Here is a 27866-nt window from a genome sequence, read left to right as displayed (position 1 = left end):
CTGTTTTCTGATTTTTTTATACACTAATAAAGAAACATTTGAAAATCATATAGTTGAGGGGTTTTGTACTTTAATGATTTTATTTTTATATATATATATATATATATATATATATATATATATATATATATATATATATATATATATATATATCTATGGCTAATATGCCAAGTGTCCAACTATCCAACCAGTCGCTATGACTCACACTGACCACAAGGGGGAAGACAATGCAGGAGCTGCTGTGACTCGCACTGGCCATTTACTGAGAAATGACACCAAGGACCTAGCACGAACAAAGTAACACTCTGCTTCCCCCAAGTGGGACCCAGGCCCCACCACCACCCTGGAGCAACACCCCACCAAAGCACCGCCAACACTGCCAAAACCACAGGGCACAAAATGCAGCTCACAGCCCAGCCCAGCCCAGAAATGGTGGATGTGGGCGCCAGGTAATGACATCACATAGCAATGCCAGGCTTCCTCTCCCTAGTGACTAGCCTCCTTAGAATTTCTTCATCCTAGGAACACAACTTCCTTTATAGCCAGGTGGAAACATTTTACACTTTAACCAAATGTCTGTGAAGCATTTTCCTGTGCTTCATCTCATTTGATCTTCACAGAAGTCATGGAGTAGGTAGATGGGAGACTCAGTGAAATCCTTTTTTCATTTGCCAGAAAATGGAGATTTAGAAAGCTTAGAAACTTGACCTGGCTAAAAAGAAGTAAGAAATGGTGGACCTTGAAAATGACTGCAGGTTTTCTCACGGCACAGAATATAGTCAAACACAACTGCAGTTAAATATTTTACCCTTTGTTCTCCCTGTGTGATCTACAATAATAATCTGGTTTGTGTTGATATTTATTGCTGTGTTGCTGACAATTACCTGAAAGAGAAGTTGTGGTGCTTCACTGGCTGGAAAAAGTTTAGTTAAATCAGAAAACGGGCCGGGACTGGTTTGGCTCAGTGGATAGAGCGTCGGCCTGCAGACTGAAAGGTCCCGGGTTCGATTCCGGTCAAGGGTATGTACCTTGGTTGCGGGCACATCCCCAGTGGGGGGTGTGCAAGAGGCAGCTGGTCGGTGTTTCTCTCTCATCGACGTTTCTAACTCTCTGTCCCTCTCAATTCCTCTCTGTGTAAAATCAATAAAATATATTTTTTTAAAAATCAGAAAGCAGGTCTAATTAAGCATATATATACCTTACTGGTACCAATCACACACGTGTGTTTTGATCTGTCATTGTCAATCGTGAATTTGGATGAGACTTCTATTATAAAAAAAGGGTGATTAGCAATATTAAAATATTTCTTCTAACTAATTTCCTTTCATTGTGCATGAATCTGTGCACCAGGTCACTAGTATGTTTTGTAATTGGTTCTCTTTAGAATCCTATGTATTTTATACTTTTAAAATACATTAAATCTTGTAAAATACTCTCTCACATCAGCAGTCGTCCCCCCCTCTCCCTCCCTCCCTCCCTTTAATTTTTTCTAAAAAATATCCTTGGGTGAGAATTAACAGGGGGGAAAAAGGTTAAAAATCCATGCTGTAAATTACTCTGCTCTTATCTTACAAAGCATCCCTCTCTAATACATGCACCAAGTGTCACCCACTCCATGATTATACAGTTGACACCCAAAACAGAGAAATGCATAGTTTTTTTTAAACAATAATCATAACTGTTTATGCTTAAAGATAGTATAGTCCATATAAAAATGTATCAAATAAACATTCCATCTAACCACCTATATAGAGAGACCTTAAGTTAAATACTAAAATGTCAAATTAAATATACTTTCTGAAACTACAATGGGAAAAACCTGAAAATATCTACCTTAATCCCAAATAAAAAAAAGTATAATGAAAACATCTGAAAAATGATCTTAAGTTGCTAAAAACATGTGGAGAATATGAAATTTACTTTTTGTCTTCTCAATCCTGTACTGTGCAAACATTGCAGTATCTTGTTTACTCATTTAAAAAGTGAAAAACAGAGGATATCAAATGATGAGTGAATAAAAAACTATGGAACATTTACACAATGTAATGCCATTCAGCTATAAAAGGGAAGGAAATCTTACCTTTTGTGACAGCATGAATGGACCTGGAAAGTATTTTGCTAATTGAAATAAGTCAGTCAAAAAAGATAAATACCACATTATTTCACTTATATGTGGAATCTAATGAACAAAATAAATTAACAAACAAAGTAGAAACAGAGAACAGATTGACAGTTGTCAGAGGGGTGGGGTTGGGGGCTGTGTGAAAAAGTGAAAAGATTAAACCAAAAAACAAACAACAACAAAATCAACTTATAGACACAGACAACAGTAAGGTGATTACCAGAAGGAAAGGAGACTTCACGGGCGAAGTAGAAGAGGATGAAGGGGGAGATAAATAATAATGGAAGAAAATTTGATTTTGGGTGGTGAACACACAATATATAGATGATGTATTATAGAATTGTACACTTGAAACCTATAAAATTTCATTAACCAATTTCACCCCAATCAATCAAAAAAAACTTAAAAAAAAAAAAAAAACCCCACAGAGAATTTCCAATGATTCCTTGGGTTAAATGACAGAAAAGTATAAACCAAGTAACATATAGTAGTTATTTAAACAACAGAAACACCCAAACAGTTGAAAGTGAGGGGATCTATACTACAAGAGCTACAAATTCAACTATGAGTCCAATAACAACCAAAAATTTAAGAAGTTTAAAAATCAAATAATTCTACGGTCTGAAGATGATCTGGAGAAAATAGACATTATCTCCTTCTTATCAATAAAAAATACTAGCTTAAAAATATTTTCAGTAGAAATATATCTTATTTCATTACAAAAATCAAGGGACAAACAGAATTTGCTTTTCTGTATTTCCTATCATTTGAAGACAAAATGAAATGTAGCCACACAATTGCATTCATTCAACTTCAACTTAACAGTATTTCATTTTTATACATATAATTACCGCAATTTTAAAAATCTTTAACAAAAATGTAATACATTCGATCGATACCAGTTTTTTATGTCTCTACCAACATCTTGAAAATTTTATTATAAGCACTCAAATTACAACACCTTAGATAATATTTTCTGATTACAGAATCATTATGTACTCATCACAGGAAACTTGTAAAATATAAAAGAAAGAAAACAGAATTCCCCATAATCTTACCAATTATAAATAAGCATTGTAATAATTTTATTTCTTTTATGGGAAGTATCTTATATATTAATAAAAATGCTACTAATCAATATTGGATTCTTTCTTTGAGCTACTTAGCTAAGAGCTTTAAAAATACTATTTTATTTCATTCTTACAACAACCCTGCTTTAAATGAGTATTTCCATTTTACAGATATGTCAACAAGAATTTAAAGAGTTTAAGAAACATGCCTAAGGCCACAGAGATAAGTGGTACCGTTGAATCCAGCATTTTAGATCATTATCCTATCATCAACATATACTACATACACAGAATGGTGTTTTCTACTCTGCTCTCAAGTAATTTTAGAAGGCTATTTAATATTAACAGCATGTGAGCATACCATAATTAATCACTCCTCTACTGAATCAGGTTATTTTTATATAGTATTCAGAATAGAATGACTCATTCAATACAAAAAAATAAAAACAGATAAATGCAAGACTTGCTTGTCTACTTCTAAATTTATATTAAAATATATAATTCAACTTACTCTTTTACTGAGACAAATAACTGGCCACATACTGCAACCTAATGTGCAGCAGCAACAAAGGCAGCCACAAAGTAGCCAACGTACATTAACAGGAAGGTTCTTCTTAAGACAACTGTTAACTCTGTTGATGCTGGCTTTAAATTCTTCAGGAGCTACCTAGAGAAAAAAAAATTAAGAAATAACAACACTGCAAAATTAATGTCAATAAACATGCATCATTAGTATAAATCTTATTACTAATTTGTTAGAAAAAGACTTTAATTTTGAGGTGTATAAATGATATATAAATAAATAACAGACACTCACTTTTCCAGTTAATGAAGAAGGGAATTCTGATTCAAATTTGTTGCTCAGTCCAAATCTATTTTAAAAAGGAGAAAAATGTTATTGCATGTCATTGCTGCACAAAATATACCATTTAACTTAATCAAGGATCAAGTAAATTTATTAACCAATTTATTAACCAATTTCACCCCAATCAAAAAAAAACTTTTAAAAAAAAATCCACAGAGAATTTCCAATGATTCCTTGGGTTAAATGACAGAAAAGTATAAACCAAGCTTCATATACAGAATAGCCATGGAAGATTGAGACACAAAAACATTCTAATCAGCAATTTATGAAATGTAACAAGCAATTTTAAGCAAATGAATCAAAACTTTTGTATAATAAGAGGCTGAGAATAACTTGTTTGGGGTTATCTTTGCGAAACAAATGTAATAAAAAACAAAACAATGTTCAGATGTTCAAATTTGTCAAAATTATGAAGGTTCTTCCAACCAAGTAACAAAGCTAAAATCTCTATTAATTACTCTTTAGGTCAAGAGTATTTGTTAACACTCAATATTAGTAGAAACATGTCTAAAAATGCAAACTGATTAGTTAACACTTTCTGAGATCTATACTATTACAGCCAGAGAATGCAAAAACACCTGGAACAATGTGGTAGCTTGCCTGGCTATTTAAGCTTTCAAATTTTAAGACATTTGCTATCAATACCCCCAAAGAAATGAAACCCAAGTAGTATATTTTATTATCTTAAAGTGTTTAAATGTCTGAAAAGATCATGAGAATTGACTGGGCACCTGACTACTTCTTCACATAAGTTATTAGATAAGAATAAAATAAATATTAAGACACATTGGCAATAGCAGATCACCCTGGAAATAAATATTGAGATTCTTCAATATGATGATTTTTGTTGGACCCTAGAATCAAAATTCTTTTAGTTTCATTGAGAGATAATTTACACATAAAATTATATTTAAGGTGTACAACAATGGTTTGATACATGTGTGTATTATTAAATGATTGCCAAGTGAATTTAGTTAATGTCTATCACCTCACATAGTTACAAAAAAATTTTTTTTCCTATGATGAGAACCTTTAAGATTCACTGTCTTAACAATTCTTAGATGATACTGTAAACAGGGTAGCTGACGCTGGTAAGAGGGAACCCCTGAGATTCTGTATTCAACAGTTGGCTAGACTAGGAATTTCTTATTCAACCACCTAGTAGAGCTGGACAGGGAAATCAAATGAATAAGGTGAGCTGTGTGAAGGCATTAAGGAATTATGGGGCCTACCGGTGGGGAGGGGAAAAGAGAGGTGGGGAAAGGGAGAGAGACCAGATCCAGCGGATTACAGTCCATCTAGAAGGCAGACCCACTTTTGACAGACTATATGATTTTCTTTTTCCTAGAGGAGGTGGAAAACCAGATTTCTATGCACTTTCCCATCTCTAAAACACTGTGCAAGTCAATTAAAAAACATCTGTGGGTCAGGCTGTGGTTTGTATCATGATCTAGACTTCCCTACCTGTAAAGCAGAGAATACCTATAATTTGCTAGATATATGCTAAATTGGAGAGAGCAATCCATGAGTTTAAACCCTAATTTCCTTTCCTTCCAGAGCCTGGATACTTCCTCATTGGATGAGTGGCTGAATGTTGATGCTTTGCCCAGGGAGCACTATGAGCTAACTGCCCTGCTGTTCCTGCAAGCAGAGCTTTAAGCCAGGCTAGTAGTTATTTTTCCAAGTTAAGAACTGGTAATTTCGAGAACATTCTTTTGGCACTCAGTTCCTTTTCTCACACATTTTGTTAAGTTGTATCTTAAAAACAGATAGTAATTCTTCCCTTCCTTCATCTCGCCCCCAAAGTAATGTCCTAAGAAAGATGAACAGTAACATGATTCACATTAGAAGGGAGTGTTCGGCTTTTCCAGAAACCAGAAATTTGGAATTGGTGCTGATAATTTTCCATACTCCCTTGCTAGTGTTTCCACCAGCTAAACAAGAATACCTGAAAGAGTCCTAACTGGTTTGGCTCAGTGGCTAGAACATCGGCCTGTGGACTGAAAGATCCCAGGTTCGATTCCTGTCAAGGGCATGTACCTTGGTTGCAGGCACATCCCCAGTAGGAGGTGTGAAAGAGGTAGCTAATGGATGTTTCTAACTCTATTCTCTCCCTTCCTCTCTGTAAAAAATCAGTAAAAAATATATTGAAAAAAAAGAAAGAATATCTGAAAGAACGGTCAAGAAAATGCTGCTGTTGGTGGCCTTAGAGTTTCCCCAACAAATTCCAACAGCAATTTGCTTTCCCTTTTAAAAATTTCTAAATAAGAGAATATTCAAGTGAAATACTTCATGACTATAGGCAGAATGGGCAATGATAATCAGGTACCCTTTCCACATCTCCATTTGAGATATAGTACTCTGCTGCAGGGGTATTTAAATGTTTGGTGCCAGTACCTCTTTGCTTTTTTAAATTCTTGAGGACCTCAATGACCTTTCAAATTTATGTGGTTTACATTTATCGATATTTTGGATTAGACATTAGAATTAAGACATCTAAAACATTTTAAAATTTTATTTATAAATTTTATATATATGCCAACAAAAATAGCACTTTTATGCAAAATACCTGTTTTTCAACACAAAAATCTTTAGTGAGAAAAGTATCTGACATTTTCACATATCTTTTTAACATCTGACAATGGAACACAGTTGGATTCTTACATCTCTTTCTGCATTCAATCAGTGATATGCTCTTTTGGTTGATGTTGATGAAGAAAATTGGGCCTCACCAGATATGTCATTGAAAAATATATTTACTACACCAAAACCTGATAGATGGCAGTCTCTTATGGTTTTGCAAGGACACTGAAAGTCCATCCATGAACTTTTAATACTCTGCTAAAATTTAAAATCTATTGGCATATATTTTGAATGAATTTTTTTATCCAGACCTGATTTTGTAGTTTCATTCATTTGTCAAATGCTGACATACTTTATTTTATGACATAAGAATCATCACATTCATTAATATGATCACTGACCTCATCAGAAAGGTCTTTACATATTGGGAAGCTGTCCAGCTTACAGTGGCAGGTACAAATTTTCAAAATTCTAATTTTCCTCTGAAAAGTTGAAATTTTATTATTGACAACAAATGCTACAAGTTGTTTTCCTTGAAATGACAGTTTTGCTTTATTTAAAAAAAAAAAGGGGGGGGGGGGCTGAATGTTATCCATAAACAAAAGAAAAAATAAGCTACCACCCATACCTTAAAAACTGACTTTAAACCCTATTAATAGAGAAGTAGAAGGAAAGAGGACGATAATAAATAAATAAAAAGAAAGTTTGGATTGGCCAACTGCTACCAACAACTGTTTTATTTATTATCCAATACCTATTAATTACCAATCTCTTAGATGGTATGAAAGAAAATGACGTGCTATAACTACATCTATTCTTACTGCCTAAAAGACCTTTTCTTGAATCATGGTTAAAATATTCATGACTGCCCTAGCTGATTTGGCTCAGTGGATAGAGCCTCAGCTATCCAGTCCCAGGTTCAATTCCAGTCAAGGGCACATGTCCAGTGGGAGGTGAGCAGGAGGCAGCCAATCAATGATTCTCCTTCTTCCTCTCCAAAATCAATAAAAATATATTTTTAAAAAATAATTATAACCTTGGAATTGATAAAATACATAAACTATTTTCAAAGGATAGAAATATGACAGAGATAAAATGCATTAAACTTAATCTATTTTACTCTTACCTATTACAAGTTCACAAAGTCTACTAGTATTCCCAGAAAAGAGAAGTCTTTGAAATCACAACTATTAACTTTTTATGTAACACTTCATGATCATAAGGTCCTACAAAAAAAGACTTAATCTCACTTTAAAAAAAAATTTTTTAAAGAAAGCATGCACAAGGCAACTTGTTTACTTTTATATAACTTGAGGTAATTTTGAAAGTTCATGTAATATATCTGGTAAAGCTTTGCAGAGGTACTGTAACTTCACACCTAAATCTAAGTGTCATTTTGAAAGAGGCTTGTTTTACCCATATCCTACCTACTGCCATTTCTGTTTATGGGTGGATATAGTACCATAATTATCTTTATACCTCAAATATCTGGCCAATGCCAGACATAAATATTCAATATTTGCTGAATAAATCAATTTTCAAACCAGAAAAAAATGTCCCGTTTCACTAATTCCTCACTGTAGTCTTCCACACCATTGTTTCTCTTCCTCCAATGCCCATGAATCCTGACTTATACCACATTGTTCCAAGTCTCAACTGTCATCTTCAGGCTTCCAGTTCACTCCCTCTGGGTTGGGGGCCCACAAAACCAACCTCACGTTCAATGATTGATTAGGACTCACAGGATTCAGCATATAGTTGCATTCAAAGCTAGATTTATTACAGCAAAAGGAGACAAAGCAAAAGGAAGATACATGGGGTGATGGACACAGACTGGGGGGCAGGGAGGAGGGCATGTACAGAGGGATGGGGATGGCTGGTGGAGAGGTCAATGGGAGGGAAAAGGAAAGTTATGTAATACTTTTAACAATAAATAAATAAATAAACAAGAACATCAACAACAAAAATACATTACAGATAAAATAAAAGACACACTGGGATGAAGTACAGAGAAAACCAGAAGTAAGCTTGCAAGAGTCTCGTCTTAGTGAAGACACCGAGGATGTGCTTAATTCCTCCACTACAGTCAGCCCTCAATTTTGTGGACCTAAGTTTAAAGAACTTCAGATTTAATGAACAAAATTTCTGGTCGATATGTCATATGTGGAAATTAACACCCTGTTAATTTTAAAATTCTCTTAACAAGATTTGTTTATAATTAACAGGTTACTTTTTTGTTTTGCTTTACTGTTATTTTTAACAAATGTTAGTGAATAGGTCATATGTTGGAAAAAAACATTAGTAATTTCACCAACATAAATATTACATAGTCTACATGTAAAATCTAAGAGTTATAAACAATGTTGGGTAAATGATTTGCACGTGATCACACTACATTTCACACGGTAATTGGTTATGTCATGTGCTGTGACTTCTACAACAGTTTCAACTCATGTAGGCTGTTTCTAAGTGTTCTAAGCCACGCCCCAGCCATGTGCATCTGTTTACTCACTGTGACTGGTGAATGCACATTTACTAGTCCTATTCAGTATAAATTAAAAATGACAGTAATATACATAGAAAACTTTTCTGTGAAATTAAACTTTCCATACATACTTAATTTTAATTACACAAACCTGTTTACATAAGTCGAAACATATAAACAAAAAACCCACATAAACCAACTAGTCAATTTTTTAACCTACACGTTCAGAAAAGCTACTTTATTATATGATGGGCTTTCAGCTTTAATGGACACCCCCTTGTCGATTTAGTCCATTATATCAAGGTTTTACTGTAACTAGCTTTGACAATATGTATAAAATGTTGTCTACCCAGAAAGCTTATTACTCAGTGCTTTGGTCACAGGGGCATCCTCTCCTTAGCATGTACCAAAATCCCAGATTCCCAGGTGTTCACTATACACCACACTTTATAGGTTAGGCATAGTGAGCCATTCTTATAAATTCTGGGAATACTGAGAACTCTCCTAAATTCCAAATTCCCAGACACAACACAGGAGCCAACACTATAAGCAAGACTTTCTAAGAATAGCAGTCTCAAGCCTATGTTAAAACTCTTTCTGCCCACCTTCACACTCTAAGGTCATAGGCACCCATGTCAGTTTTTGTTTCTACCATGACTCTTGTCTTCATTCTAATTAGTTCAATATTCAGCACCAGAACTAAGTGGTCACCTGACTTCACCTATTCTGAGGAAATTCACCTCTATTTAATTCAGCAATCTATTTCACCGTGAAATAGTCTGTACAGTAGTGCCTCGCATAAAGAACGCCTCGCACAGCGAACGCTGCACACAACGAACTTCATTTCATGATTCATACAACGAACTTCGTTTCACACAACGAAGTCGCCCGAGCTTCCACGACCGCTTTGCCCGAGCTTCCACGATCGCTGCCGATGTATTGCATCCTTCCGCGCAGGCACTGCAGGCAGTCGTTAGTCACTGCGCTTAACTTAAGCACGTATCGCGGCAATCGTTCTTCATTACGAATTAAATCACGCACGTATCACGGCAGTCGTCCTTTTAAGTTAAACTCAATACACTGTATCCGGATTCAGCTGAAGCAAACAGGATCAACGATCCGATACTCTTGTCCGTTATTTCCGGCAGATGTTGGAGAAAAGAGAAAAACAAACGACTTTGGACAGGTTTTTCATGAAACCATCGGCCAAAAAGCAGAAAATGGATGAAGATGTGCAAGATTCGGTAGACTCTACTTAGTCTGTCTTAAAATTAAAAAAATGTGTGGTTTTTTTTTAAAAAAATTATGTTTTTAGATGTATCTAAATAAAAATAATAACAAAAAATTTATCTTTTTTTATGTCATCTTAGCATATTTTATGCTACAGAACGAATTATTTTTTTTATCAATAACATGTATTGTTATGGGAAAACGCGTTTCACATAACGAACTTTTCGCATAACAAACTTGCTCCTGGAACGAATTAAGTTCGTTGTGTGAGGCACCACTGTATATTGTCATCACTTGGAACTGTATCTAAAATTCTGAAGTGTAAAATTCCCCTCTTGCCACTACCATCAATCATTTCATTTCTCCCACCCTTACCAAATTTGTTTCTTCATCTCTGGCTGTATCCTACTGCTTACCACTCCTCCTAGCTTTTCCACTCTATACCAGCTCCCTTCCTGTCTGCCACAACTATACAATCATTTTGAGCATACTCCAACAAACACCCTTTATTTTCTGCATCTCTAATGTCTCATCAATCCAATTCAACTGAAATTTCTACTTTCTTTAATTCCCACTGCCTGGCGCTATAAGAGAAAAATCACATATTATATATTATCTAACTTCAGTTAGGTTTACATTATAATAACCTTTATTAATTCCTAATCAACTCCCTTTTCCATACTCCACAGTTGCTGTTTCTCAACCTTATCCTCACAACTCACAGTTTTTTGCAGATAACCATAGTCCTTAATTCTAATCAGAGAAAAAAAGACCACTGAACATAAACTACTTTGCCTCTCACCCTTTCATTATTAAGATTTACATATGTCTTCAGTATCTTTACCATCTTTCTAAATAGAGGCAAGCCAAAGCTACCCATTTACTCCTAGTTGCAATTCCTCCAGTCTCCTCTGCAATCCACTGTATTTCTCCCTCTCTTCTGGTTCCTTATACATAGCCTACAAACCTGCATAAGTCTACCAAGCCTGAGAATCTGAACACCTATTTTCTTCTCCCTTAAATATATAATGGCAACCTTCTCTTTTCCTTCCTCACCCAATTTCCTGAAAGAGTCCTCTACATTCATTATCTTTATCTCACCTCCCATTCATTATTCAAACTACTAGTCAGGCTTAAAGCAACATTACTGATGAGTCTGCCCTCAACAACTGAAAACTGTTCTTTTCAGCAAGTTCTCCTTCATACACCATGCTTTCTCCTAGCAAAGAGCTTGAGTATCAGAGTGGGGAAAGTCTTACAGACATAGAAAACAGCAGCTCCTTTGTTAGGTATTTCATTTCTGCTAAAGCCTTTTTTTTTTTTTAAATTCTAGGTCAACCAAAGTAATATTGTCAGATAAAAGTTTTATAAGACCATCTTATTTTATTAAATGGGTAAGAAAAACTATATTTCATGTTTCTTAATATTAACTATAAAATGTTACTTTTAATTACTTTAATGTGGCATAAGTTAGTTTTGATAATAGTTCTATTTGGGGGGATGTTTTTTAAGTTTGGCAGTATGTGGGGTTTGTTAGCAATGAAAATGAGATACATGTTTCAGGTTAACTTGACAGCATCATATCCATTATGCACCTCTAAGTTTAATATTTTTAAGTCTGGTAAAAAGAATTTACTTTTTTTAAGTCAAAGTACAATTAGCCCTGGACAGAATTGGAAAGGCCAAGTTTCATCTTTAAAATGATGACCTGAAATGCTTGAAAGAAGAGCAATGGTGTAGGAAGCTGAACTCCCTTCAAACCTAATAACCTAACATTAATCCAAAAGGCTGGAAGTAGCATTTAATTTTGAAAAATGTGATTCAAGGTGGCATCTTAATTCAGTTATCTTCAAAGACTAATAAGTAAAAAAATAATAATAATATTTTATGTTGGTAAGAAAATCTTAGAATGAAAAATATTATGCTCTATCAGTGAAACTATAAATTATTAAAACCATTCCAATAATCAATTTGGCATTAATAATATTTACACTTTTGTCACAGTTAATTTCCCTTTTAGGAATCTAACCTAAAAATAATCTGGAATGTAAATAAAAATGTATGCATAAACATCATGTGAATGTTAAATAAATTATAGTATCTCAATATAACAGAATATTAGACAATTATTAAAAAGGAAGTTTGCAAATAACATGGAAAGTACATATATTGTTAAATAAAAAGAAAACACAAAACTAGCCAGGTTTCAGGTTTGATGGATTTTTTTTTTCTCTCTCTCTTTCCTCCCTCTCCCCTCTTCTCTCACCTGGCCAGTTTGGCTCAGTGGTTGAGCATCCATCCGTGAACCAGGAGGTCATAATTCAATTCCAAATCAGAGCACATGGCCAGGTTGGAGGGTGCAGGCTTGATCCCCAGTAGGGAGCATGTAGGAGGCAGCTAATCGATAATTCTCTCTCAACTTTAATGTTTTTTTCTCTCTCCCCTCTCCCTTCCTCTCTGAAATCAATTTCTCTCTCTCCCTCTCCCTTCCTCTCTGAAATCAATTCCTCTCTCTTCCTCTCCCTTCATCTCTGAAATCAATAAAAATATATTAAAAGATAAAATCAGTAAAACATATCCTCAGATGAGGATTAAAAAAAAAAACCTACAAAATTATATTCTTCAAGGATACAATTAGATAGTAGTCTATAAAAATTAGTCATACCCTTTGACTCAGTAATTCTACTTCTAAAAATGTATCAGAAGGAAATAATTACAGTGGCACAGATATGTTATTGAAGAATCAAGTATTCTGCTCTGTTATTTTGGTAAGGGAGTATTAAAGACATTTTACCTCATTTGTTTTCTTAAAGTAGAATGTTTTTTCAGCAGATGTATAGTAAGTAGTTGCTAAGTAAATACTTTAAATGTATTTTTATAGTATAACATCATAATTTTTTTCTATTTGAATGTTTTAATTGATATGAACTAGGTATCCTATCTAATAAAGAGGGAATATGCTAATTGACCATCACACCATCACAAATATGGCTGCACCACAGCTGAGGCCAAATTCCCATAAGGAGCCTTAACAAGCCATCAGCAGGGACCTGAGGCTACACCCGCCCCCGCCCCCGCCCCCGCCCCCACCCCTGCGGGGTTTGACAGGGGACCTCAGGCCACACCCCACACCCCAGCACCAGGCCAGGGGACCTTAGGCCGTGCCCCCCCACCAGGTGGGGCTTGACAAGGGACTTTAGGCTGTGACCCCAACCCTGGCACCAGGCTGGGGTCCTCAGACTGCACCCCCTGCCCAGCGGGACTTGACGGGGGACTTCAGGCCACACCCCCACCCAGCACCAGGCCAGGGAACCTGAGGTTGCACCCCCTTCCTGGCTGGGCTTGACAGGGGACCTCAGGCTGTGCCCCCCACCCAGCAAGGCTTGACAGGGGACCTCAAGATGCACCCCCCAGTGCTGGGTAAAGGGAACTCAGGCCACACCCCTGCACCAGGGGGTCTTGACAGGAAACTTCAGGTCACACCCCCCACCCCAGCACCAGGCTGGGGAACCTGAGACCTGAGTTCCCCCGCACCCTGGGAGCCCTCAGCAGCAGGAGGGGGAAGGCGATGTCCCATCACACCTCTGCTGCTGCCACTTCCGACAGCGCAAGCCTCGGCTGGCCCTGGTTACCTGAGCCTCGGGCAGCCCTGGGCAGCTGGGGGGCTGAGCATCTTGTGGCTATGGGTGCCACCATCTTTGAGGGCAGGGCAGTCAATTAGCATAGTCCCTTCTTACTGGTGTAGGTGCCAACATCTTTGAGGGTGGGGTAGTCAATTAGCATATTCCCTCATTGGCTGTGGGCGCCACCATCTTTGTGACGGCATTGGCGTGGGGGTCAATTAGCATATTCCCTCTTTATTAGATAGTATGCTCCTTGTATGCCTCATGTTATTGTTAGAATTCACTAATGCATCATTATTTTGAATTAAAATATATTTTGAATTAATGGTGAGTTCTGCCTTTTAAATGCATAACTGTCAAGAATCTGTTTCAATGTGTCTTGTTCTATGATTATTTTTCTTACCTCCTAAATTTCTATTATTTTAACAGTGGGTATTAAAACAATAGAAGTCTACTACAGTTGTATTAATTATAATACATCAATATGAAAGAATACTATACAGTTCAAAACAATGTGTAGTATAGAATAAATATTACTCTGAGTGCCTGACTAGCAGCTAGCTCCCTATGCCTAGCAAATTAAAAGACAAATGGGCATCTGCTTTAAGAACAGCTAATCACTGGGCTGGCTAGCAGCATATGGGATGGCAGGCCCAACAGACCTACCTGACTTGCACATTAGCTAATTCAATCTGACACTATTTCTTGAGTTATCTGAAAGTAAGAGACAATTGTTGATAACATAAAATTTAACTGAAGCCAAGATCCTGTAAAGCCACAAATAAGTAGCAATTAAGCTGAAGCCAATAGTAAGCAGAAACTATGATAGAGGGAAAAAGTGCTCTGCCAGTTTATGTGGCAACAGCAGAGGCTAAAATTGAAAGTCAGGTAAGTCACTGTGAGACTAGTAGACCAGGGAACAAAGGACACACACTGCCAAGAAAAATGACGAATAATTTCATCACCAGAGCTGTACTATATCCAAAACAATAATATTCCAGTCTCCTTGAACCCTGGATGACAAAACTTATTGTCTTCCTTAGTCTCCATGAATTCTTACAATAAACTTCCACTGCTTAAGGCCCCTTGGTGGTTCTATTATTTGAAATCTAACAGACCCTAATATGTCATACTTTTAAAAAACCAATAATATTACTGGCATATATTTCCAAAATGTTGAATGGAAAATGTAGAATACAAAATATCTTATAAGCATGGTCTCAATTATTTTAATAAAAATATTTATATACACGAAGAAAAACAGAAAAAGTTAATCCATCAAAATGTTAACAGTGGTTAACCCTAGCCAATATTATGGGTAATGCTGCATTTTTAACATTTTCATATTTTCTATAATAGCATATATTATTATTTTAAGATAAAGATTTCTAGGGGAAAATTTGAATAAGGACTAGGAATAAATACACCAAAATATTAAATGACCATTGCCTTTTGGTGATTATAGATGGTTTATTTTCTGCTTCACTGGGAAGTAGTACCTCCAAATTTTTAAATCATCATTATGGTTTTCATTATATTAGGAAAAAGATTAAACCTGAAGGAAAGATAGAAAATTAAAGGAACTTTCTTTTTAGTTTTAAGTCAGATTAAGGAAATATGTGTGCACAGTGGAACCTCGGTTCTCAAACTTAATTCATCCCAGAAGGCTGTTCAAAAACCAAATCTTTTTCATTTTGTTTTTGTTGTTAATCCTCATCCAAGGATATTTTTCCCACTGATTTTTTATAGAGAGTGGAAGGAAGGAAGAGAGAGAAACATCAATGTGTGAGAGATTACATCCATTGGTTGCCTCCACATGGAAGATCGAACCTGCAACCCAGGTACATGCCTTTGACCTAAATCAAACCCAGGACCCTTCAGCTTACAGGCCAATGCTCTAACCACTGAACACACCAGCCAGGGCCCAGTTCCCATTAGAAATACTATAAATTGTTACCTATTTTGGAAGATGAAGTTATAACTAGAATTAAAATTCTTTAAACATAAAAAATAATGCTTTAAATGAATCTGGCTGCCTTGATATACATCTGAATATCAATGTAGCTCAAGAAGGAAGGGCTAGAACTGAAAGTGTACTATGTTTATCCAGAAGATATAGAACCCCTAGAGTAGGAGACATACACGTTAGTCTAAGAATAAGTCTAAAAATTTTAACTGTGTGAAAAAATTCTGAACGTTTGGGTTCATATGGCTCTGTGAAAGTACATGGACTAATGAAATCAAAGTCTTAAGTTAAATCATGTAGTACATTCACACTATCATAAATCTCATCATTATACAGTTCTATAACATGCTCGCATTAGTTTTACTAATATTCAATTAAAGGTATATTTTCAAGTATTGATAGATTACATATGTTGCTAAACAGTGAAGTTATATAAATGAATACTGATTAAACTTTATGGTATTAACTTCATGGTATTAAATAATATAAGGATTCAATTAATCCAACTCAACTATTTTTTTAATTTTATTTTTCAAACAGTTGACATTTAATATTATTTTATATTATTTTCGAGTATATAGCATAGTAGTTAGACAATTATGTAATTTACAAAGTGATCCCTCTGATATTTTAAATACCCACCTGGCATCATGCATAGTTATTACAATATTATTGGCAATATTCCCTATGCTGTACTTTACATTCCTGTGATGATTTTGTAACTACCAATCTATACTTCCTTTTCACTCAGGCCCCCAATCCCACTTTCCTTTGGCAACCATCAGATTGTCATCTGCATCTATGAATCTATTTCTCCTTTGTTTGTCTATTTAGATTCCACAGTAAGTGAAATCATGTGGTGTTTGTCTTTCTCTGACTCATTTTAATTAGTATAATACCCATGAGATCTATCCATGTTGTCACAATTGGAAAGATTTCATACTTTTTTAAGGTCAAGTAATATTCCACTGTATATATATATATATATATATATATATATATATATATATATATATACACAACTTTTTTATCCACTTGTGTACTAATAAGACACTTGGGCCAACTCAATTACTTTAAATCACCCATACCTAACCACCTCAAAAAAAGACTTTGTATACCTAATTTATACATATTTTAGAATATTTTTAAACTTATATAAATCTTATGGTCTATACAATGATGATAAGTTATGTTCATTTAAGAATATATGGTTGAACTGGTTTATAGTATAAACTACCAAAAATATCAATTTAAAATAAAGTTTATAATTGAATACTTTTGAAAGGGCAGAGAAAAAGGCTGGGTACATAGGAACTCCTTCACTGAACTAATCAAGAACTCTATTAGTATTGTATCTACAATGCAAAGTCAAAGAGAATAAACAAGGGCCTCTTGTGGGAAGCATATATATTTATATACATGCTTGTCAAATTAAATATATAAACATTCACTTCTTATCAATCCCAAAACAATGATAAATTACTCCAAAGTCCAACCAACATTACCCTAAATAAAACTTCATTTCCTAACTAGTGGTAGGCTGGAAAAAGGCTTAAAGGAAAAAATAATTTTTTCCAAGACTGTGAGAAAATTTTAGCCCTCTTATACAAAGTTCAGTTTTTAGTATAAAGATGTAAAAAACGTATTTTCCTCTCATGTAATCAACAGATCATTGTCCACACCTCTTGTAGGTAAAAGATTCCACTTTACAAAGGTCCTTTCTCCAAAATCTATATAATCTTGTGGGAAAGCCCCTCTACACTTCTGACACATGCAGTTCTCTTGGCCTACTAGTTGCCCTGTGGCAGCAGAACAGGAAATGCAGGTATGTCATCAAGACAGTCTTCAATCAACAGTAAGGGCAGCCACAGTTCTTTGACCTCAACCTACACAAAATCAAAACAAAACAAAAATAAAACAAACAAAAAACACAACTGATGAATAAGAAGGCAAAAGGGGCCATTGCTACGTTTCTTCACACCTCATAGGGAAGTTGTGAAATTTGATGGCTTATAGAACTGTAATACCTCCTTAATGTAAAGACTATCACCCAACGCATAGTCACTATCATGTCTCATCTAGCTTGTTCTAATAGCCCTACTCTCCTTAGTTTCAGTCTAATCCTCTATAACCTTTTCTGGTCCCTACTAAGATTACCAAACCTCATTTCAAGGAGCTATCCCCTTTGTTCATTATATTCTAGCCACAATACAGAAGTAGCCTTTCAGTTTCTTAGGCAAGCCATGCTTATTTTGTTGTTCTCTAGGAGTCTTTCGTCCCTTCTAAATGTCATCTACTCACAGAGGTTCTCTTAATCACATTCTTTTTAATCACAGCACTTTATTGGTCTCCTTCAAAGCAATTTTCTTATACGTAGTTTGTCTATTAGCTTGTAAGCTCCATAAGAGTAGAGAAACTATGTATGTTTCATTCATAACTATATACTCTGAGCCTCACATTATACCTACCATAAAATTTAGCGATTACTTGTTAAATTATTAACATCAACAAGACAGCTGCTAATGAAGGATTAAGAGAGAAAAAAATACTCTTAGGAAACAAATACCTTGCAACCCAAGTATTAAAATTCAAACATCTAGCCAGGCCAACGTGCTTACTGGTTGAGCTTTGACCTATGAACCAGGAGGTCAAGTTCAATTCCTGTCAGGGCATATGCCCAGGTTTCGGGTTTGATCCTCAGTGTGGGGTGTGCAAGAGGCAACCAATAAATGATTCCTTCATCACTGATGTTTCTATCTCTCTCTCCCTCTCCCTTCCTCTCTGAAATCAATAAAAATATATTTTAAAAAATTCAAACATCTAAATCCAGCACTCAGAATCAACATCTCTTACTTTATTAGTATATATGGTTCTAATAAAGTTAAGTTGTCTCATTTCCAAAGTAACCTTGATGAACTAGATTTTTTTGGGGGGAGGGGGGATTAAACAGAAAACAAAAGCCCACACGTGAAATTCAAGAGACATTTATAAATCCTCAAACCCCCAAAATACCTTGACAGCCTCTAAGAATATCACCTTTACTGGCATAATATCTGCTTTTAATTAAATGTTTCCTATACTCTATCAAAATCTTGTTTTAAAGCAGGAAAGAATATATCACCTTTTGAATTGATTCCAAGAAAACAGTAAAGATTTACCAAAAAATATGCATGAAGGATTAACATCAAAATAAGTAATAATCATTTGCTGAATGCCTACTATGGGTCCAGATCATCAGATACATTATTACTGATATCCCACCTAATCTCTGAGGTAGATATTATCCCTTTTGCAGATGAGAAGACTGAAGTCAGAAAAGCTAATAGTTATAATTAGCTTGCAGTTAGGAAATATCTGAACATTGAAACCAATCTGCTTGACATCAAAGACCACACTATTTTCATAGGACCATTCAATGCTTTCAAAATGTTTATATAAGTGTCACCAACGCTCTTATTAATAATAAAAATTCCAGAGATCCAAGATGGCAGCTTAGGTAAACACACCTAAACTGCTGCCATGCACAACAATTTCAAAACTACAACTAAAAGACAAAACGTCTATCCCCAGAACCATGGGAAAACTGGCTGAAAGGAAGCTCTACAACTAAACAGAAAGAGAAAGGAGCGTTCAGAGCACAAGCGCTGAAAAACTGAGGTAAGGGAACACATGCTATGGGCTGGCGTCGGATCCCAGCTGCCGGAGGGCGTTGCTTTCTTCAACCCAAAGAGAGACAATCTCCCAATCTCTCTGAAATCCAGTTTCTGGGGAGAAGCTAGACTGTCTGCCATCATGTCAGAAAGTAAGAGTGGCTTGTTTGCAGAGTTGTTTGTAAGAATAATTGTTTGCTGTGCTGGGGCGCGAGATGTGGGGACGCAGGAGAAGAGGCAGAGACTGCTGATGAGCAGCCATTGCTGTTGGCCACACCTTAGCCTAGTGATGCTTTGAGACTCCACCCTGAGACTCCGCCCCACACAACTACAAACACACCCAAGCTCCAAGCAGTGGCTTTTGCATATGAATGGCCTTCTCTAGTACAGTTTAACCTAGCAAACTTGCAACCTGGTGCAGACAGCTCCAAAGCCTCCAAGCTCCAAGCTCCAAGCAGGGAGGAGAGGAGTGTGGTTCTCGCTGTAGCTACTGCAGGGTGGTCTCAGAAAGTTGCTGAATTGCACCCCACTGGAGATCCAGAGCCAGTGTACCTAGTGGTTGGTGTGAGACACCAGATTTCAACTCCTCACATCCATAAGTGACACATTCAGGAGGCAGACTCAGTAAGCACCAAAGCCCCACTGAAACAAGGCCTGCACCATAAGCATGTCTCCAGCGCAGCAGTTCTTCCATTATAGACACAGCAGGTCCTCACAGCCAATTGGCCTGGAGGTCAATTCCTCCCAGTGTACCAACAGCAATCAAGACTTAACTAAACCAAGACTTTGCACTCAGCCCACAAAGGGGTGTACCAAGAGCAACCACCTTGGGTGATTGGGGAAGTTGAGCTACTGGCCCCTATAGGTCACCTACCACACAAAGCCACTCCATCAACACAGGGAGGCAACCAAAATGTGGAGACAGCCAAAACCGGTTTGGCTCAGTGGACAGAGCATCGGACTTCGGACTGAAAGGTCCCAGGTTCAATTCCGGTCAAGGGCATGTACCTTGGTTGTGGGCACATCCCCAGTGGGGGTATGCAAGAGGCAGCTGATCAATGATTCTCATTCATGTTTCTGACTCTCTATCCCTCTCTCTTCCTCTCTGTAAAAAATCAATAAAATATATTTTTTTTTAAATGTGGAGACACAGAATCATGTCACAAATGGGAGAGATGGAGGAAAGTAAACTACTGGACAACAGAGAGTTCAGAATCACATTTATAAGGTTACTCAAGAATCTTCTAAAAACCGCTGAGAAACTTGGAGACCTTCAAGGATCTTAATGAGAATACCAAAAAAAGAAGAGAAAAAAAAAGGAAAAGGACCAGTAAAAAATTAAGCATACACTGTCTGAAATAAAGAATATACAGAAACTCAACTATAGATCAATGTACCCCAAGAATCAAACCAAAGATTTGGAATATGAGGAAACAAAAAACATCCAACCAGAGAGGCAGAAAAAAAGAAGAATCCAAAAGTCTGAGGATAGTGTAAGGAGCCTCTAGGACAGCTTTAAGGGTACCAACATCCGGATTTTGGGGATACCAGAAGAGAGCAAGCAGGTTACTGAAGGCCTATTGAAAGAAATGATGACAGAAAACTTTCCCTACCTGGTGGAAAAAATAGACTTACTATCTCATTTATTTAGAGAACATTTCAGGACCAATAACATCCCAGACAGCATAATAAGTAGTGGAGAAATAAGGACCAATAAATACAATCTCTGTCCTCAAGTTTACGGCTTTGTGGAGAAATATAGTCTTCAAAAACCTTAAAATAAAATATGCCTTAAATATTATGCTAGTTGGAAGGGAAAAGATGGGAGTTATGAAGTTAAAATTGTTTAACTGAAGTGATTCTATTATTTCAGCAAATCTTGTTCAAGTCTCTCCTTGCTACCATAACATCTAGTAACAGTCTTGAAATACCGATACACTTAAAGATAGACATTTTTTAATTGACTCTACCATTAGAAAGCTCAATCAATATACTAAAGTGTTCTTTTGATGTCTCTTATGCAGAGATCCTATTGTACCCCAACGTAGTTTCCAAATTTTTTCATTTCAAGTCACATTTCTAAATCTTTCAACTTTCTGTACCTAAGATGAAGACAAGCAAAGAGAATGATTTTCCACAGCCACTGATAAAAACTGGTGAAGGACATATGTGGCAGTATAAATACATATGTAAGTGTTATATATTTAGTGGTATGTATCCATATATGTGGTATGTATGGAGTATGTGTATATATATACCAGAAGGAGCCATTTGGTATAGCCTACTTATTGGTATGTTAAATTCATAACAAAGGAATCAATTAATATGCAATTATTAACAATTAGAGGTGAAAAAAAATTGGTGAAGGATGAGGAATTATTTGTGGCAATGGTAGGAAAATTACAATATACCTCGGAAGTGAAAACATGATAATTTAGTGAAATAAGAAAAGAATAACATTAGAAACAAACTGTAGCAAAATAACTTGTCTCTATAAAGGGCTTAAATTAGAACTCAAACATTAGAAAAGCTCCAAGTTTGATTCTGATATAGGAAGTCACGACTAAGTGAAAAGGAAAAAATGACAGTTATAATTGTAGATTAGCTAGGAAATACTGGTCCAAAACTAGATTTAAATTCTAATTTTTAGGTTAACAGATCCTTTAGCACAGTGATTCTCAACCTTTCTAATGTCGCGACCCTTTAATACAGTTCCTCATGTTGTGATGACCCCCCCCCCCCAACCATAAAATTATTTTCATTGCTACTTCATAACTGTAATTTTTCGTCTAAGACCATCGGAAAACACAGGTATCTACATTACAATTCATAACAGTAGCAAAATTACAGTTATGAAGTAGCTACAAAAATAATTTTATGGTTAGCGGTCACCACAACATGAGGAACTATATTAAAGGGTCATGCATTAGAAATGTTGAGAACCACTGCTTAGCACTATCACCATTGTGAAAAATCAAAGCCTTCAACAAATGATCATATTTTGTACAAATTTATTTTGAAGGGTAAAGAACTCGATAATTTTTAAATATTAACCAACCTGGCCAATTCTACCTAATAAGTTAATCACTTTTTCCCTCATCTTCATTTATATAATAAAATGAGAAATATACCCCCACACACAAACAGGAAACCTACTTTAATTAAGTATGAACTCAAGTCTTTTAAATTACATATGCATATTATACAATAACAGGAACTTATCATTTCCCTCTCTTCCTTCAAATATGATTTTTTGTCAAAATACGCTCCTGCCAAGATTTCTCTCTATTGGAGCTGCCATCTTGTTACATTTGCTACATGCAAATCTAACAATGAAGAAAATTATTATACTCCCATCCAGAAGAATGTCAAGAAAGAATGATGATCCTGATGGAATTACAAAATATAAGTCTGATTTGGAATCAATATGAAAACATTTGTATTAAAAACCACATTAAAGTAGACTTTGTTTAGTTAAATTATACTTTTTACATTATGTCCCAAAAAATCTGATTATGTCTCAAAATTAACTAAGACCTACCTGTGTAGTAGAGAATGGAAAACAATGTAGTTTTTCACACCACTTTAACATACCAAATGATATCATATTAGAATACAGTGATTTCTAAAATAAAATAAAAGCAATTCTATACTATGATATAGAATTAAAATAAGGGAAAATATTCAACTATAAAGGTCTACTCAAAAGTGATTTCTGTGAAAAACACATATGGATTGACCTATAGCTTTTCCAACAAATCTGGATTACAGATGACTCAGTAAACAATATCATTTATTTTCAAACTGGTGAGGGAAGACCGCTCCTTAGTTTTAAAAAAGGGATGGGGCAGTGGCAATGAGTGAGAAGCTTAACCACTCTTACAACAACTGTTTTAATAGCTCTTTCCATTTAAAGGCAAGAAAAACTGAACATGTTCAATAGTTACAGTAATTTTCCTAAGCACTAATTTCAAAAACTTTTATAGGTACAATAGGCATTAACTGGGCTACCCACTGGCATAGTATGCTTGTGAATTAATTATGCATGACAGAGTTATATATAAAAAAAAAAAAGTTTAAAAGTTCTGTATTACTATTACCTATATCTATGAACTATACCTATGTCACCACAAAACAGGCTTAGATATACTTTTTGTTTGTTTGTTAATCCTCATCCCATTGATTTTTAAAGAGAGTGGAAGCAAGGGAGGGATAGAAAGTGAGAAACATCTATGTGAGAGAGACACATGGACTGGCTGCCTTCCACATACACCAGAGGAGAGGGGGCAGGGATCAAACCTGTAAACAAGTTACATGCCCTTGATCAGAATCAAACGCAGAACCCTTAGTCTTCAGGACAATGCTCTATCCAACCGGCTAGGGTCAGGCTTAGATTTTCAATCAGAAAAGATTCTCAATAATTCTCATAGAAACATTTCACATAATTTAACCTCATGCAAATATTTAAGAAATGGAAAATAAGACAAAATGAAGCACTGTTAGGTTTAAAAACAGCAGTTCAGATTTCTTTACACCTAAGTGAAATAACATGTGCGGAAGATAATTAATAAAGGCTAATGTTTACTGAGCACAGTACCACACAATGTGACTAATTCTTTGCAAGTATTGTCTCATTTAATCCTTAATAATCTTAAAAGTTCAGGACTATCACTATCTCTATCTTAACTGAAGAGGCACAAATAAGTAATTTACCCAAGAAGTGGCAGACTATAGATTTCAACCCAGAGCCTAAAACCAAGGTAACAGGGAAGAGAGGGAAATGGTTCAGGGAAATCACAGAAATATTAACTCCCAATGTACAAAAGAACACTGTTTACTGGTGGCATATACTACTCTGAAATAGTGGCTTGCAATCCTGGCTACACATAAAAATCACCAGTATGACTTTAAAAAAAAACTATCGAAGCCTGGGACCCTCACTCTGATATTTGGCCTTCGATTGGCCTGGCCTGGGGCAAAGGTAGTTTTTTTTTTTTAAGCACCCCAGATGATTCTAATGGGCAGCTAAAACAGAACCACTGGTAGTTCTCTCTCATCCTGTTAACCTCTCTAGTAGCCAACTATAATCAAATTAACTGATCACCTATTTGGTTCTGAACACTTTGCCTATTATATTTTCCATTTACTCGAAATAAATGCTTAGCTTTTCTTTTCCTAAAAAAAAAAGGGGGGGGGGGTACATTACAACTATTGCTATACCTTTTTAAATACCAAAATTTTGCCAGTTTTTCTTTGACATCAGGAATGTTGGGGGGAGGGGGGGGGAGCAGATAGCATAAAAAAGTTTGAAAATCCCTTCTTTAAGCGTCCACATATTCCTTAGATTTAAAACCATGTAAAAAAAAAGTCTTAAGAGTCGTGTTAAAAATTAAATGACTGGTTATGAGAGTAAAATAAAAGTTCTGTAAAATATGTTAAAGAAAGATTTACTATCCATGGTATTTGGTTATAACTCTTAATTCTGCTAGTGATGACAGTTAAAACATTAAGTAACTGTCCGGCTGTAGTGGCTCAGTGGACTGAGCATCCTCTCATAGACCTAGAGGTCCCAGGTTTGATTCCTAGTCAGGGCACATGCCCAGATTAAGGCTAGATCCCCAGTAGAAGGTCTGCAGGAGGCAGCCAATCAATAATTCTCTCCCATCATTGATGTTTCTCTCTCTCTCCCCCTCCCTAAAATCAATAAAAATATAATTAAAAAAAAACACACACACACTAAGTAACTGCTACTGTGGTGATAAATTCCATTGTCTTTTCATGGCACTGTGACATTGATGATGCAGTTTTTACCCTATAAGTTCACCTAAATATTAAACTAACAGGGGCTAAAGAAATGAAAGCATTATATAAACATAGCCTAACAGCAATACCGCTGGTCATATCACGTACTGACAAATGCAAAGATTTTCCTGACAATCTTATATGAGAAGCCTTACTGTTTCCCTAAAGTTATTCAATTACACATTCCAATCACCCTATACCAAAATAAAATGGAAACTGTTTAAGAGTCTCAGATTTGCTGGCCCTTTTATTTTACTGCAAAGGTAGAAATGTGGAAATATCTGACAAGCATGGACGTTTGACCTATGATTTGAACAAGAGATCTAACACGGGGAAAAAAAAAAAAAAAAGAGTATAAATAGTTCAAGTAGTACAAAACTCTGGACTTCTCGGAGAAACATTACAAAACTTCCTGCTTCCGGCCAGCTCATTATTTGGTTCAGACTTCACGTTCCTTTATTAGTCACGACCATTCAGGAAGCCGTTTGAATAATATCGAACTTTTAAATGTTCCCAATCAAGACTTTCAAGAAGGCATATCAAATGAAGAAGCCATCCTAGAGTTCATGCCCCCCCAAAAGAGGGAGTTATATTTCAAAGAACCCTTAGTAACCTGAGAAGTATGTCTATCAGAGATTTTTTTAATTACTTGTACACATATATCGTTCTGCAGATTTTAAGCATACGTTCATCTGTGCGGTCTCACCATGCACAATTACGGGAACTTGCATTAGTTCTGCAGAAATTGACTCTGCAAGAAACTGAGTCTTGGGGGCGGGGGTGGGGGGGGAGACAATGTGTGAAACACACAGACACGACGACAGTGACCCAGTCATTGTCACCGGGGTCTCAGACGGCCCAGATCTAGCCTCTAAGCCAGAAGTCACTAGGCTCAAAGGCCCAGACACGCGAGCGAACCACAGGGTAACTGGGTGAGAAAACAAGGGGGAGGGGCCTCAAAAAAATGCGTGTACTTCTTACCCCGAACCTGAGGGGGTGTCCCGAAAGGAATGACCCCAAAGAAAAACCTTCCCTTCTGGGATCCTGCCTATCGCCCCTAGGCCTGGAAGGCCTGCTAAAAAGGGTGGTTGGGGGGAGGAAGATCCTCACTTCGGAGACCAAAAACAAATGAAAATAAAGCAAGTTCTCACTTCCTGGTTGCCTACTTTCCCAAAGGGCCCCCCGACACCAGACGGACATCGGGAAAATGGGGCTCCTGAGGAGTCAAGGCCACCCCACCCCCGTGACCCCCGCCCTCGGCCCTGCACCCTCCCGTCCTCGCCCTCGCCCGCCTCCGGGCCTTACACGGTGACGTGACCCGAGCCGCGGACCACCACCGGGTCCGGCGAGTACTTGAGCAGCTGCTCCTCCAGGGCCCGCTCCTCGTCCTCCTCCTCCTCGTAGATCTCGTCGAAATCCGCCATCCTGAGTCTCGTCGAGACCCCTGCCCGAAGGAGCCGGACTCCAGAGGACTGTGGCCGGGGATACGGGGCTGCGAGGCGACGGAGGCTGAGGGGAGGCGCCGCCGCGGGCTCAGAGGCCGCGGACTTGGCTCCCGGTGGTCTCTACTCAGGCTACAGAGGAGACGTGGTCCCGGCCGCCGCCGCCGCCGCCATTACCGTCAGCAATAACAACACAATGTCAACATCCGCCCGAGGGCCGACCCCTCCACCAGCGCCGCCGCCGCCGCCGCCGCCGCCGCAACTCAGGCAACCACAGCAACAGCCAGAGCCCCCCGCAGCGGGAGCGAGCTACGGCATCGCGAGACTTCCCGGGAGCGCGGGCGGTGCGTGGGCGCGTGGGCGCGTAGGCGCGTAGGCGCGGGCACGAGAGCAGCGCGCGCTCCCAGGCCGCCTTCCCTCCCCCGCTCCCACCGGCGGACGGCGCCTGGAGGGCGCGCTCCCGCGGCGCGTCCCCGACCTCCCTCCGCAAATAGGTCACCGACCAGCGTCGGGGGCGCGGCTCCGGGAGCCGGAGGCGGTGACCCCGATTCTGGAAACGGGGCTCCGAGCCTGCGGCGGGGCACTGAGTTCACCTAAGTAGCTCCAACCAAAACAACTGAAAATGAAAACCCTGATTGGAAATAGAGAATGGATCGTGCGTCTGATTGGCAGTTTATCTAACAATTGAATCTCGCTTTTCGTCGGTTTTTTTTTTCGTCTGTGATGAAGGCAACCGTCGGACTTCCCCAATTTGAGAAGCCCCCCACAGACACTGCAAAAACGTTTTTGTCCACTAAAATTCAAAATTTTTTAAAAATATATTTTATTGATTTTTTTACAGAGAGGAAGAGAGAGGGATAGAGAGAAACATCAATGAGAGAGAAACATCCATCAACTGCCTCTTGCACAACCCCCACTGGGGATGTGCCCGCAACCAATGTACATGCCCTTGACCAGAATCGAACCCAGGACCCTTCAGTCCACAGGCCAACGCTCTATCCACTGAGCCAAACCCGTTTCGGCAAAAA

The 27866-nt window shown here is 37.3% G+C and overlaps 1 protein-coding gene across 2 annotated transcripts in view; it reads right to left on the bottom strand.

Annotated features, from left to right (window-relative positions):
* CHIC2 (cysteine rich hydrophobic domain 2) overlaps positions 1-27391 on the bottom strand; it is a 46316-nt gene extending 18925 nt beyond the window's left edge. Inside the window, exons 1-3 of one of the 2 annotated variants that reach the window (XM_084900169.1) lie at positions 26702-27391; positions 4010-4064; positions 3788-3859 (exon numbers count right to left, since the gene is read on the bottom strand). In XM_084900169.1, coding sequence (XP_084756295.1) covers positions 3788-3859; positions 4010-4064; positions 26702-26820 — 246 coding nt within the window. In that variant the 5' untranslated portion in view covers positions 26821-27391. Of the gene's footprint in view, positions 1-3703; positions 3860-4009; positions 4065-26701 lie in introns of both variants that reach the window. The other variant, XM_084900168.1, reaches the window with a different exon arrangement.
* Positions 27392-27866: the final 475 nt, after the last annotated feature.

Source organism: Pipistrellus hanaki (assembly GCF_964339955.1).
Source record: "Pipistrellus hanaki genome assembly, chromosome: 1".
Lineage (NCBI taxonomy): Eukaryota > Metazoa > Chordata > Mammalia > Chiroptera > Vespertilionidae > Pipistrellus > Pipistrellus hanaki.
Note: the sequence above shows the minus strand (reverse complement) of the source record. Positions and strands in the feature narration are given on the sequence as shown.